We start from the raw sequence: 15199 nt of genomic DNA, 5'->3' as shown, positions 1-15199 counted from the left end.
CTGTCTGAAAAGCAGCAGATGACTCCATGGGGTCAGGATGATTAACCTAGATTTTTTAAATACTGGCTACATTTGCACTAATGTGGAAGTCGTGGGGAGGTAATGCCTATTCCACACCCAGTCCCACCATGCGAGGCCAGGGAGGAGCAAGAGACTCTACACCTTCCAAAACCAAGGGAAAAGCTAGCAGGGTTGGTAGGGTTTCCTCAACTGCCCCCTGACCCTCCCGCACTCCTCACCAAGAGGAATTCCTACTTTGCTGACTGTGCCAGGGAGTCAGTGCCAGGCTTTCGCCTGGAATGGTCTGGGCACGCTAGGTATGGAGTCGGTGGTGATTTTCAGCCCATGAGGTTGGACTGGAGGGCTGTTCCTCTGTTTGCTCTGCCCACATGAGCACATGCAAGGGGCTGTTGGGGCATGCAAGGATTTGAATCGTCCTGCAGTCTGTTTTGGCTGTCCCTGTTTGGCTACAGGATTGAAGAGGTGCAGAAACCCTCAGCAAGCTTCCTTTGCACACTTGAGTGCACTCGTGTCTTAAAACAAGGTGTTGGGGAAGCATCTCAGCCCAAGGGAGCAGTCCTAGGACTGACAGAAGGAAAAAGCATATTCAAGATGATAGTTTCAAACAGAAACAGAGCTTACTGGTAGATATCCTAAATAAGATGAAAAAATATACATATGATCGCAAATGAACTTGGATTAAAAATCAGGGCAACCTCTTTTAAGAGAATCTGAAGTCAGAAGTAATCTTGCTTCAGCAGATGGGCAGACAAACCAACGAAAGAATTTAGATCAGAATTAAACAGGCTGTGCAAGCCCTGATGGCTCTTACATTCTCGCTGCATCCATGTGAGTTCAAGAAGGAAGCATCAGGCACTTCAAACACACAGGACAGTGCTTTTCAGGAAGTTCTGCTGAAAAGAGGCTTTCCAAAAACAAGCAGTGCAAAGCTGATTGATTGTTTACCACCAGCTGGCAAAATACAACAACAATCTACATCCAAAATCAGGGCCTTGACCACAGGAAGTGCTCACACCATGATTCGAGAGAGATACTGCAAGCAGCAGTACTGTAAAGCTTAAAGAGTATATGAAATATTATTTGTTAGGATACTGGGGAAGAAAGTCATAAAGGTTAGATTCCTGTCTGCTGTGCTAGGGACAATTAGGACATACATTAGTACGACATGCTTAAAGTCCTGCTGTAAAAATCAAAGTGCCTCTCATGCCCATTACATCTCAGCTGTCACTGGTGGCTGCAGACACCATCTAAGTGCGCACGCATGGTGGGAGAGAACACACTGGCCTGGCTACCTAGATGTCCCTGAAAATCCCACCAAACTCCTAGTTCTGCCACATGCAACGACGCTGACAGGCACCTGCAGACCTGCCCTGGAGCAGTGATCAGCCGCGATCAAAGCACACAGCACTGCATATCAGTGCACTTCTTGCTCTGTGCTCTCTGCTTGGTGTCTTGCTTTCATTCTGGTTCTGCTGGGGGTGGCCCCACATGCTGCTGTTGACTCCAAAGCTCAGCCCTCATCTGGATATGCTGTTTTTTATGCTCTACCTCCAGGCCTCCTTTCAGCAGAGGCAACAGCTCCAGTTTGTGTAGTGAGTCTGTAATGCACCAAAAGAGACAAACACCGGTTAAGTTCATTTTTACCTATGACTTTACAGAGAGCTGTGCCTGTCTGCCTACTATTGAAAGCAAGTTTTCTAGCACAGTGCATAGCCAAACCTCCTTTGCATCAGCCCTCTTCTTCCCAGACATTCAGCATCAGTTTCAAGACTAAGAAGTAAAATGCAGTAGTACAGCACTTCCAAGGAAGAAAAAGTTGAGTGAGTAGCTACTGCAGGGACAGTCTAAGCTTTCTGATGTGGACTCCACACTGAAGTAAGCTGTATTCAGAGAAAGCCATTGAAAAAAAAGCCCCAAAGGTAATGCTTCAAAGAAGCAAAATCAACATCACCAATGTGCCTAGAGAAATGGAGATCTCTCTCAGGGGTGAATGCAGCTACAGCACCTGAGATATAACCCACATTGTTCACAAACTATTTGCACTCCACCTAGCTTCGCTTTCTGAAGTCCTCTTCATCTCTGCTCTCTACAGCTGACAGTGCAATAAGCATTTGGGCTGCATAGTAAGTAGCCATGATGATGAAGCGCGAGTAGGGCACAGGAAAGCAGAACTTGTTAAGTGCAATGGTCAGATCTGACACCATAAACAGCATCGCGCCGATGCAGGCCGAGAGCTTGGTCCATGTCCAGAGGTCGTTGCACAGCTGCATGCCGGCCACCGCTCGCCAGCCCATGAAGCCAATCAAGGCAATGTAGACAGCTACCAGGTAGGTGAATGGGCCTGTGAGGTAGGAGTACAGGAAGGCATAACAGGAACTGCAAACAAGGCCCATCAACAAGCCGGCTTTGAGGTCCAAAGGCTTCATGCCAAAGGCTGAAGAGTAGAGGATGTGTGTGATGGCAAACATCAGCAGACCTGGAAAGAGGCATTGACATAGCAAGTGTCACCTTTCATCAGTGACTGGCAGTTGGTAGCCCCCGAAAACATGTAGCTATATCGGGTTTTAAATATACCACAACAAGCACAGGCTTAGATGTCCTTGCAGTGTTACAACCCTTAACACTTTCAGTGGGAACCATACTCACCACTTGGGACCATTCTGATATAAAAATCCATGCATAGGAGATCAGCCTTAGCACCAAGCTCCCGCCTTAAGAAAAAGCCCCAGCACATCTGTAACTGCAAGCCAAGTACAACTCTGTTGTGATGCAAGACTTTTTGCCGAGAGGCCCGGTGAACTAAGCAGCTGCAGAAGGAACAAAGCTTGTTTTTCAGGTGGTTTCTCCTCCCCTGCTTTGGACGGAAGGGTGGGGGCAAGGCAGACTAAAGATCACCCCCTCTTAACTATCCAACATGTTTTGCTGTTTTGCTCATAGGTCATGTGTGAAACAGGAAGGCTGGGATAAGAGCAGTGTAGGAACAAAAAGTGAAAAAAGATACCAATCCCACTGAACCAGACAAAAAGCCTGACCGTATTTAGCCACAAACCCAAAGGCACTTGGGGACTAAATCTGGCTTCTAGTCCATCTCTGCCCATAGCTGGGGGAAACCTAAGTTGGAAAGAAGCAGCTGGCCTATTTCAGGAACTGCACCAATGTGATCTGCCAACAATTTTATGGCTATTTGCAAGGTTCAGATGAACCTTAGCTGGAATCATTCAGTGAAAATAAAATGCTGGCTTCCCTTTGAAGTCCAACACGCCTGAGAAATGCCAGATGTGGGTGTTGGAAGGTACTGCCCATATGTTATTCACTTGCCACTAATCCATTTGACAAAAAAGTTGCAATGTGTTGGTACAGCTGCTGACAAGACGACTAGTTGTCGTGCCAATTGTAGATAATGGACCCCAAACGGAGTCCAGCTTCTCTGGTCCTCTGGTTCCCAGACCCCACATGGTGCAACTGCAGGCTGTCCCACTTTATCCTGGCAGAATTATTAGAGTACCTGGAAGTTTTCATGCAGCTCTAAAGCATGAAATGGAAAAAAGGATCTGGAAAGCCGAGTCCTCCAGCAGGACACTTGTTTACATTTAAAGCTTGATGCTGTGGTATAAAGGGCAGTCACAAAAACCTGCTGCTGGCAGATATTTCTTCATCCTAATACTCTCGTGTTGAAGCAGCTCAAAGAAGGGGAAGTGTCTCCCTGGCTTTGGAGAGGACCAGATTGGACATCCACTGAAAGATCAGCAGTGGTGGGATGAGAGGGGAACCTGCAGGAGGGAGAGAGCTGGTGGGGATCTGGTCTGCAAGGTTACGCTAGAGAAAATAGTGTGAAGGGGAAGGAAAAGAAGTGCAAAAGAGGGAAACAAGAAGTTGATGTTTCACAGAGCTATTACACATCATGGGCACAGCACTGAGGAAACCGAGGAGGGACTTAGGAGAAGAGCTGTTTATAGTGTTACAGTGCAGGACAGGTTAGAGCCCTGCGCACAGTAAGGAGAAGGTTACTTTGCTGTAGCAGTAAGGGGTGGTTTTTCCTTCAGTGGCATTATATGGGGAGTTCTGGGATGGGGAACTGGAGAATGTGGTGTTGTACTTCATACAGGCAGCTGGCAAGGAAGGAGAGGAGGAGAGGAGGACAGGATGCGGCAGCCAAGCAGAAGCCCAGAAAGGCAGGAGGAGTTTTGTGATACATGGCAAGGCTGATCACAAACAAGGGAGACAGCTCCCAGGTTTGCTCATTCAACACCCACAAATCAAGCCAGGAACTGGCAAACCTATGACGGCTGCACAGGGAGGGGGTATATTTCTCTTGCATTTCTCAGCCTTTGGCTCAGCCCTCCCAACCACATCAGGCAGATCAGCCCTTCTCCTCTCTGTCCACTTCCTTCCCCTCCCTGCCTCTGGGGTTTCCCCTTAGTCTTGGCAGTGAGTCCTTTTTGTTAGCCCCTGTCTTCTCCACCAAATGCATAAATTGTTTCTAAGTGCCTGCTATCAAAGGAGGTGGATGTTAACACTGTAAAGTATCTTCTACATGCAGTAAGACACTAGTCAGAAAATAGCATGTTACTAGTGGACTGAAACAGCAAAAATTAAAAAAAGTCAGGTGTGCCAGGAGTAGGTTCCCAGACTCTCGCTTCCCTATAAAGTAATGAACAAATGTCCTTTTATAAATTCATTGTCTCAAAAGCTATTCAAATGAGTCCAATTCCCAACTGTTTTTTCAGCCTAAAAGCCATAGAAATCAAAGAAAGTACATTTTTATCTAATATTTCCTCTTATTTCCCTGAAATTTCAAATTCCCACTAACAATAATGTCAAAAGTTTGAATATTGTTAATTGTCAACAACAGCAGCCTGGTGAGTTTTAAAAAGGAGAAAATATGTTTTGCAGGAGAGGTAAAGGATGAAGTGGGGTAGTGCGCTTTATCTGCTAACAGTTGAAACACAAATGTTAATGCTTCACTATGGAAGACAGTAGCTCGGATTAGCACAGACTGAAGCAGGCAGGAGACAATCGGGATAAAGGCTGAGATTTTCAAAATGCTCCAAGAGAGCTTTTCTTCTCCTTAAGGAGAAAAATGTGTCTAAACCCACAAAGTAGCACTTCCCAGTTGTAAGATTAGGGTCAAAAATCCAACTTATTTGCAGATTAAAACACATTAACCAGATAGATACTGAATTGCTGTGACTGGTTGACTTTCCTCTAGCGCTAAATTGGAGAAGGGACTCAGAGATGTCCCAGCTATGTGGGAAAGGAGAAGCTCAGCACAGTTCAAGTAGAAAAACGGTCATGGTAAGAATCAGGCCTTGAATGTTTTCCAAGCCACAGCTCAAGGAGCAACTCCAGGAGGCAAAACAGAAGCACGGGCAGTTGGGCTGAGGTGACAGGCGCTGAGCCAGGTACCCCTGTTAGGAGGAGGCCCATCAGTGGGAATGCCAACACTCAGCACAGAGGGGATGACACTGCAAGAGAAGGCTGGAGCTCCTCAGCAACATGCCCAAGGTTCAGCCAGATAGATTCAGTCCTCGGGGCCTAATCTAAACCCCACCAAAATCGGTAAAAATCTTTACATGAACTTTTAATGAGATTGGGATAATCCCTTGGGAAAGCAGAATTAAAACCAGATTCAGAGCATTTGGCCTTCATATCTGGCATTTCACACACTACCCTCTCATCAAGAGCAAGCTTGTGGGAATCTCAGAATAAAACTAAATACTGACCTCCAGAGAAGGGGGAAAAACAAGTCTTTGACTTTCAGAGCTGACAACAGCAGAAGTCAGAAAGTTCCCTCATCTCATCACATTTTCCAGTGGGACAGTCACAGAAGCCAGTTAATGCTGGGTGTTACGTGAGATCCCTGTGCTGGATAAATTAACTTCAGAAACCTCACCAGTCAGTTTAGTGAAGGACTCAACTGCTGATGATTTCTTGTGACAGTCCAAGGCCGGGGAGAGTTGCTGCAAGGCAGGTTCAACGTGGCTTTAAATGATTAATCTAAGTCATTATGTTCTAGCCTGCAAACTAGCAAAATGAAAAAAGCTTGTTTTTCTCTGAGAGATGTGGATCTTTCTGTAGAGAAGACAGGCCATTGTGGTAGGGTTTGCCCTTGATTCCCCATCATTTACATGCCTTGCAAAACGAACATGTCTTGTACAACAGGCTGCATGATTCATACTGATGAACCTACACGTACAACAAGATTTCTGATGCTTTGGTTTCTAGCATCCACTTAAGCACCTCCCCCAGGCTATGGGCTTGTTTATCAAAACATAAGGGTCCTCTCCACCTGTTCTCCACTGAGGACCTTTGCACCATGTGTCCTATTTCTGATCCTTGTAGAGGAGGGCTGACAGATGTCCCTGCAGAAAGATAGGAGGCAGATACTTCCTGTAGCTTCATGGGTGCTATTGAGTGCCACAAGCATTTCCTTCTCTTCCGCAGGGATTCTGCCCATGCTACCTTCCCAGCTCTAGACAGCTGAGATGCTGCGAGCACATACCAGGGAACCAAAGCTGCCCCAATTACCTCTCTGACCTCAAGAGAAGTTCAAAAGAAAGACTCATCCATGGTGTGACTCCTCTAACCACGATGGATTTTAGTCAAGGGATGAGTGCTTCCCACTGCCCAGGGCTTAAGCTCTACATGAATAAACAAAACACATGGCCCAGCAACTCATTACTAAATAAAGAGGGTAACAGCTGGACACTGCAGCATTCCCTTAGGACTGACACCACACTCACCATGAATGAAGTAGCCCTGCTCCTGCCAGATAAGAAAGGCGTCTCCCACTGCCGAGAATATGAGTCCCGCTAAGATGTGGCTGGCGCTCCGGTGTGACACTAAGAAGTTAATTCCGTGAGCCAGAAGGAAAACCCACAGGCAGAAGATGGGCAGGCATTTGATGAGGGCACTGAACCAGGAAGGGCTGGAAGTTGGCAGCCAGAGGACAAAATAGACGCAAGTAGCTTTAAAGAAGGGCACCAGTTTGGGGCCTTCACTCTTCACCTAAAAGAAACAAACATTAAAAAAAGATAAATTAATAGGATAATCAGAAGTGGAATAACCTTTATAACAGAACTGTCATCTTCCTTTTGAAAGCTGCTCTTTCATGTATATTGTAGGCTAGCAGCATTTCTACCCTGAGAAAGACTGGTTGAACTTGACCATGATCCTCAGACTACACTTTTGTAACCCTCTCTTCTGAAAACACTTCTTGGCTGGCAGGATGGGTTTTGGGTGGTGGAGATGGAGGAAGTTTTAGATACCTTTTCTCTTTATTTGTTCTACTGAAAACATTTAGGCCATCAGTCAAACTTCTCTGGTGGTTCTTGCCACCTATCTTGTGTTTAGACTAACTGCTTTTATACACCTCCTTTCCTGTAGCTGTGAAAATACTGGACAAACAAGCCAATAAAAATGCAAATCTTCCCTCCCATTTTAGCAAATCTTCTTGCTTAGCCAGTTGCAGATCATCCTGTGGATACAACCTCTCTTCTAACCCATTCTCTCTCCTGCCCTGTAGCCTCATGCCTGGACCTTGCTGTTGGCATCACCACATGACTTCAAAACCCATAGCATCAACCTCCCAGGTGGGGATGTCACTTCCTCAGCTGACTAATACCAACATCAATCATGTGTTGCTTTGTTCTAGCATTACACTAATAATATACTGCCCATATTGCAAGAAACGTTTTGACTCAGGGCTCTACTGTGTAGACACAAAAATGCAGCATGAGCACTAGGCTACTCCTACGTAACAAAGCCACAGCAGAGGCAGGGTGCAGAGCTACAGACTCCACAAGCTGGGTTTGCTTTTAACATACACTTAGCTGAGACCACTCTGGACAGTCATAAGATAGACACTACGTTCGCCTGCCCTCCTGTGATACTTCTGCATTTTAGTGCAGGTAGGGAAAACCCTGCTTGAGAAACAAAGTTATGATTTTATTTTCTCCTGGAGTGCAACTGAGGGTCAAAACAAGGAGCAAAGGAAGATACTGCAATTGCCTCGTGTGCCTGCCTGAGCAATGTCCTGGGGTCTTTTAGGAGGCCTGTTTCCTCCTGCAGCTAAGGCAGTGCAACCTCCAGAGCTCCCCTGCAAGCAGGCGTTCACTCTCAATCTTCTCACTCCTTTGGTCAAGCAAGATTCAGTTGCTTAGTATCACAACTTCCCACTACTCATGGCCAAAGCACACAGAGGCCTCATGCACTGGAGGAGGACACAGCGGCAAATTGAGAGGCATCAGAGCTGGGTTCACACTGCAAAGTCCATCAAAATCTGAACATCCATGTGTGACACTCTGGGGTTGCTTATCTCACGCAAGGAGCCCATGCTCCAAAAACCTGCAAAAGAAACATTGGTCTTTTTTTCCAGATCATTTGGCCCTGTTTCTGCTTTCTGCATCATGGGACATTGCCATGACACAAAAACAGCATCAATCTTCCTTTGATGCACTGTGCCTTGGTGCAGATACCTAGAATGGCTGAAGACTGCACAGCAAATATCTCCATGCTTACAGTGCTCAGGTAATAAAGCCTAAAGTCATCAAAATTCAGGAGCTTTTACAGACACAAGCAAAGGGAGTGAGGTGAAGCTGGAAGACAGAGGCAGAGGCAGTGGAGGGCATCTTCACATGCAGTATCTAAAAAGGGAATGCAATCTCAGAAGCAGCAAGACCATAAATAAAGGGCATCCCAAGAAGACAGTGCTTTCAAGATTGTTCTCACATCTGATGGAAATTTCCCCAGCATATCAGCAGTTTCTTAGCAGTAAAGTATTTCATTATTCCTCTATACATTATTCATAGGCTATTGCCAACACAATTTTTAAACACTCCATTAAACAACCAGGCTACACAATTCACTCACAAAAGGACATCAGCAAGCCGTTAACTTTCTTGTATTACATGGGGAGCCCATTCTGAGTCCTCCACTTAGGTTGTCTAAATTAATCACCATTTACCACTTCTTGTCTACATTCCTTGGGAGAATTCTGGCAGCAAATAACAAATGAACTTGAAATAAAAGTCATAAAAGCCCATGTAGTCTCACAGCACTAGGGGTGCCTGGGAACTGTAAGTATCATAGGGGGAAGAGTGGAGCCAAACTTCCCCCTTCTTCAGACCCAGCACCTTGCCCTTCTGAAGTGAGACATCAGGCTCAGATTATCCAAAGCCAGTGCCTGGCTCCAGCTCTGCCTCCTCCCCTTCTGACTTTTTTATTAAAAATGTAGTTGATCACATTCATCCTCTCACAGTTGCAGGCAACAGATGACAGCGCTTCTGGCAGGCTTTCCTCCTCTCCCCCACCAGTTGTGGAGGATCCCCACCACGCGCACGAGCCAGAGATCTTCAGCACGAAAAACTATCAACCTCCAGAGATACAAAGTGTGAAAGCATTTTCAGCATCAGCAGTGCACCAGGTCCCTGTAACAGTCTCGGCTAAGGTAGGTAGTTTTGTACCTCTGAAAACAAAAGTTCATTCTGAAAGATGTAGTTCAAGTTCGCCTTTGTTTGCAACACATCACAGAGGCACTGTTAGAAGCATACAGGAGAGTATTTGGGTTAATAAACACAGGAAGTTTTATTTAATACCTCATATTAAAAGAAAAACACCTGCTAGGAGCAGTTACCATTACAATCACAGCTTGCCCTCCCCTGTGTGCATGCATGATGAGACAGGTTTTAATTACACTTGTCATTTTTCCCAGGAACCTTGCCTTACTGAATATAAGATATGCATGTGTGCAGAAAGATTATGTTTGCTTGGTAACCTTAAAATTACCATTTCTTACTATTTGAATGTGAATTTTCCAAGCCCAGCTAGCATTATTTTAACATAGTGGTTTGTAGTATTTCCATCCTAATAACAATTAAGGAATTTTTCAGGCATAAGGGGTCAGATTCCAGTCTCAGTTTCCATAACTCTGAAATTTACAGTGTTACAGCATCCTTGTATAACAATAACCTCATATATCTAGAAGGTCTACAGGCTTCTCATCATTAATGCTTTATTCTTTTACATTTTTTCTACAGGTATACTTCAAATTAGTTATTTCCAAACATGCCATTGCCCATTACTGAATGCTGTATCTCAGTTGGAGCCCCTGTGCTGGCTCTGACCACAGTGAGTGCCCCATGAGAGACACCACTTGCTGATACAGAGGTACCTGCATAGCTCAGGGCTGGGATGGTGTGGCACTGGAAATACTTGGGAGATGTCTCCCAAAAAACACGGAGGCAACCAGAGGCTGAGGCTGGGTGATTTTCCTCTGTTTGGATGTATGGCTGAGGCTTGGGAAGAGGTGATGGGGCAGCTTGCCACCTGGAAGACAAGTCAAGGCTGGTATTGGGAAATCATGTACCAGCATGAGTGGAGGCTGTGGCTTGAGGAAAGCCAAGCACATAATCCATGACTGGACTTGCCTGTACCTCAGGGAAGGGAACATTATTTCTTGACTCCATGGATAAATTGCATCAAACCAACCAATCAAACCACCCAGCTCCTTTGCACCTGTGTCTGAAAGACAGAATGTGAGATGGGGCTGTGCCATGGTGTTGGAAAAGGCAGTACTTGATGCAGGTGACAAGGTTCTTTTTGCTAATGTATGTGATTTTCATGGCTTTAAGCTGGGTTTTGTCATTTTGTTACAAAATCTATTGCATTGTCCTTCCCACTTCTTTTCTTCTTCACTGTTAGTTTACGCTGGGCTGTAATGCAGTAAAGAAAATATCTTGAATATAATGACAAGGCAGTATTTCCAAGTTTTGAATTTCTAAACTTAGCATAATTTAGGGCATTTTCTCAACTGCTATGACTACTAAGTTACTTAGAGTCTTTAAAAATTAGTTTAAATTGCTGTAAAGCTACTATAGCTGTATTTGTGGAATTACAGTGAAAGTATCATTTAAGAAATTACCTGTATCCAACCAAATCCAACTAAACCCTCCAAGACTTAGGCAGACTAGGAGGAAGTCGTGTCCTGGCTGTCACCGAGAAATTTTGGACCAGATGACTTCCAGAGGTCCCTTCCAACCTCAACCATTCTGTGATTCTGTGAACTTCAAACAGAGCCTGGTATTGGCACATGCATCTCAGGGCTTGGATACCCACCTGCCTGCTAGGGATTCAAATTTAGGTTTACAGTATCTCTTCTTGTTTTGTCTGTTCTCATTCTGCTCCAGTTTGAAAAATTGCTCACTTCCTTAGGGCTGTTGTTCAACAGTGACAGATTATACTATCACACAAGTATTCCAACCATGCTGTGATTTGGTATTGGTGTAAGATGTCTTGAGAGGTTAGGCTAGCCAATGAAGAAACACAGCTACAGAAGAAGTGGCAGACCTGAAGAAGTAATTCTGAGTAATAAGGACTGACAAGAAGTTCCCAGTGTGCAAAATACATACAAGATGTAGCACAAAAAGATGACCAAAAGCTTCATACAACAGCTCCTAAGCTATATCTGCAAATACCAAGCGCCCAGGGGTCCCTGCTGGATGATCTCTTCTTGCACCTCCCTGCTATGCAGCACTGGGAGATGCTCATGATTCACATCTGTATAAGCCAATATTCACTACAGGGTATGACCTGGGGAACATCTGTGCTGCTCCTCAGCACCACAGGTGGCCTGTGCTGACTGCTGTGGGCATATAACTGAGCCAAAAAATTTACAGGTAGCTCCTCTACCCCAGAATAAGCTGCACCCACAGAGGCATGGCTACATTTGTAAGCCAGTGCCCTAATTTTCTTTAACATTTTGAAGTCAGTTGTCTGTAACTACATCGCAATTGGGATGAAGAAAATCCACCTCTCACAGGGAGGGAGACATCTTGCGCCTGAGGTACAGAAGAACGCCATAAGCTTGTTGCTTTGAAATGTTAAAGTTGGACAAAGTTCACTGTTCCTAAGCCTCGCACTAGTCACAAGAAATAACATGCAGTATCAAATAATGCTCTTCTCTCCACAAGTCCCCTAAACTGGCCTGCATGGAAAATGAGTATACAGCCTCTTCCAGACACCAGCTGTGTGCCAACGTGCTGTGGCTTACACCCATAAAATCTGTGGCTGTAAAATCCTGCTTTCCAGGAAAAGTGTTTTAAAAAGAATACTCCAGCTATTCCATTGAGCAACACCTAAGCACGACTGTGCGCACAGGCCAAAAAAAGCTGGGCCGTTGTCCTCCCCACAGGGGAGCTTCTAGCAGCCTCTCACAGAAGCCACCCCTTCAGGCCCCCCACTACCAAAACCTTGCCACACAAACCCAATACACACCCATCCCTCCCAGGAGCCTTGTCTGGCCAAGTACCATATTGTATATCCATGGCTGAGCTGTTTCTCCTGGCTTTTGGCATCCTGCGTTGTGGATCCTGCCTTGGTTCTGCCCTACTGTGACAATAGCTCTTACCCCCAGTTGTGTGCCGAGAAATATTTATGTGGCTTCGTTGCCATGTATTATGCCACCACTGCAAGCCCATGGCTCGTGTTTCTCATTCCCCAGAATATGTGGCGCTCTGCAAGGCACTGACAATCCTCTGTACAATCCGAGTTACAGAGGGAGAGCTGTGTCACCCTGAGGATGGGCCACAATTAGGACAAAGTATATATATGTGCAACAGGCTTTCATCTACGGAGCAATGGGGAAACAACACAATTCCCCATTAGGCTGACCCTACAGAAAACTTATCTTTGTGCTTAACCAAAATGGGTGGGCCATAAGGAGAAGCCCATGTTTGCACAGATCCTAGCCAGAGGCAGATGATTTTCTCCAGATCTGAATGAACTATCAGCTTTTGCTTAACCAAGGAGGAATGCAGCAGTGCTCAGTAATTCTTGGCCACAAACCCACATGAGCTGAGTGCAAAGCCACCATCCTCCTGGGCTCACTTGCACGTAGCCACCTTCGCTCAGATGGTGCAGCATCAAACCTTCTGAATGTGTGCACACTGAAACCGAGATAAAAGAGGGAATTTTACAGTTGGGGGGCAGATGTGTGTGTAATAGGTAGGATTCAGCTGTTCGGTACCCAAATTCACCATTTACATCTTTCCTATCCTGGGTGGATGCAGGGGCTCTCACAATGACCAGCCCTGGTGTGGGCCCTCGCCTGGCCACAGAGCAAAGGCTCCAGCGGCCACTCTGAATGCTCAGCTCTGCATCCCTGCAGGGCAGCTCACAGAGGTGAGAGAGGAGACGGATGAGATGTAAAGGGGCCAGCCAGCTTGCACTTTTCACTCCACAGCGTTGCTGGAACATTAGGGCTGGCTGGGACAGCCCTAACCAGTACTCTCTGGTGAGCATAGGTGAGCACAAAGCACTTCACCTCCAACTCTACTCTCCTGCAGGAGCAAACATGCTCCTGGGGGAGAACCGATTCCCTTTTGTCAAGTAAGGCACTGGCTCATACATGTCCCAAGTGTTCCTGAATAAAATTCTGAGGAAAAGTGCTTGATTATGGAGAGTGGTGAAGAGTTACTGAACCAGCCAATCAACCTGCCTGAAATACCGTGTTGGTGCAACGTAATTTGTGCAATTAATAAGAGGGTTTATGTTTGTGTTGGAGGTGCCTCGGGCCAGGCATCCAAGGCAGATGGCTCCTGAACAGGATCCACATGCTGTGGGAAATTCAGAGTGATAGATACACCCTCCTCCCCTCAAGTGGAGACAAGATCGTAGAGGGTCCATGTAAACTTGTAAAATAGCTAATGAATTACCCAGAAGATGGCACATGATTTGCCTTTGGGAGAATAATGTGTGTGATAATCCTCTGTCTCCATCATGCTTCTGCCATGCAATGAGTTTAATCCTCTGTCTCCATCATGCTTCTGCCATGCAATGAGTTTTGCCAGGCCTTGCGGTGCTTTATTGCAGCTACTGCACTCCCCAGCACAACTCGGGGCTTCCATTTCACCAACAAGGGTAATGCAGTGAAACTCATCTCATGCTCAGCTGTCCAGCCGAACCAGTTCACAAGTGGTCAAAAAATCATGGTTTTGTCTGACAGGAGAGCCTCCGTCGTTCAGCACAACCGAAAAGAACAGGGCTCAGCCTGAATGCTTCCCACCTGCAAAAGAACCATCATCCCAGCTCAGCCACAGGTGGCAGGAGCAGTGGGTCCAAGGCAGCTATTCCACCCCCAGGGTCTCTTCAACTCCTCCTGCAAAACAGGGCCAGTTTATTGGCTTCTCTCATCCCTCCCACTATGCCAGCAGCCTGGGAACTCTCTTCCTCCTCCCAGTTAAGCAAAGTAAGCTCCAACCGCACTTCCCAGCGTTGCTCCTCAATGGACTGACACAGAGTTGAGAGCTAGAAACACTTGACTTCTTTTTCTAAAGACCAAGCTATGGCTATTTGCCAGAAAAATACAATTAAAAATTTGGCACAGGCCCTCACAGTCCTTGGGTAGTGAACTCAGATATATTGCTGCACAAGTTCTTGGCATCAGAAAAATCACTCTGTGGTAGAGGCACAGGGGAGCAGGCAGTGGGTGAGGATTAATCAAACTGGCATCTAACAAGGGCCCCTGTGCAGGGCTGAGCTGCTCCATATACAGCTGCATGCAGAAACAAGAACCGCATCAAAAAGTTTCATTTCCAAGCCAAAATCTTACCCGATTTGCAGTCACATCAACATTCAACCTAATCACCGGATTAACCATGGGGGGGATGAAAACCTATCAGCACAGAGGTTAAAATCTTCCAAGCATGCATCTTCCCCCCAGATGCTGAAAGAAGGGAGGAAATTTGGAGTGGCAGTTTCCCCGCAGCCGCCTGGCAGCAGGGCAACGTTTGCCTGCACCAGCCTCTCCCAGGGGAAGCCACAGCTGAAGTCCCTGCGGTGCGGCAGCATGCCTGGGCACGGCGGGGACATGGCACGGCCACCCAGCTGAGCAGCAGCAGGCGAGCGTCGAGAACGGGACGTTTTGTACCAAGCCAGCTGGGGAGCACATGAGCAAGGCTGATCGTGTCATGGGAGTGACAGTGATGAGAGATTGTAGTCGCGGGTGTTGCAAAGGTCTCTTTCCTGATGTTCACTCTCCGAGTGTGATTTCTCCGCCACAAACTGCTGCCTGTCCCTAGCTGTAGACACTAGAGACAAGAAGAGAAGCTCAAGAGAACTCTGTGCTTTATCTTAGCCATGCTGTGATCTACCACCAAATCCCCTATCCTGTGTTGTATGG

General features: G+C 46.3%; 1 protein-coding gene across 1 annotated transcript; it reads right to left on the bottom strand.

The window, feature by feature from the left end:
• Nucleotides 1-2069: 2069 nt before the first annotated feature.
• On the bottom strand, nucleotides 2070-14677 carry TMEM86A (transmembrane protein 86A). Its single transcript, XM_010293400.1, has 3 exons — nucleotides 14630-14677; nucleotides 6765-7029; nucleotides 2070-2497 (listed from the first exon to the last, which is right to left on the bottom strand). Exons 1-3 carry the CDS (start codon nucleotides 14675-14677, stop codon nucleotides 2070-2072), a joined length of 741 nt encoding a protein of 246 aa, XP_010291702.1.
• Nucleotides 14678-15199: the final 522 nt, after the last annotated feature.

Source organism: Phaethon lepturus, unplaced genomic scaffold (assembly GCF_000687285.1).
Source record: "Phaethon lepturus isolate BGI_N335 unplaced genomic scaffold, ASM68728v1 scaffold6208, whole genome shotgun sequence".
In the NCBI taxonomy this organism is placed as follows: domain Eukaryota; kingdom Metazoa; phylum Chordata; class Aves; order Phaethontiformes; family Phaethontidae; genus Phaethon; species Phaethon lepturus.
The sequence above is the reverse complement of the archived record's forward strand: the minus strand, read 5'-3'. Positions and strand labels throughout refer to the sequence as shown.

Bases quoted from the DNA above. Each gene is read 5' to 3' on its own strand.
- TMEM86A (XM_010293400.1), bottom strand. From the start codon at position 14,677: ATGGTTAATCCGGTGATTAGGTTGAATGTTGATGTGACTGCAAATCGG. The intron at 7,030-14,629 runs GTAAGATTTTGG...TGTTTCTTTTAG, and splicing joins TTGATGTGACTGCAAATCGG to GTGAAGAGTGAAGGCCCCAA. The intron at 2,498-6,764 runs GTGAGTGTGGTG...GCCTCTTTCCAG, and splicing joins GCAGGGCTACTTCATTCATG to GTCTGCTGATGTTTGCCATC.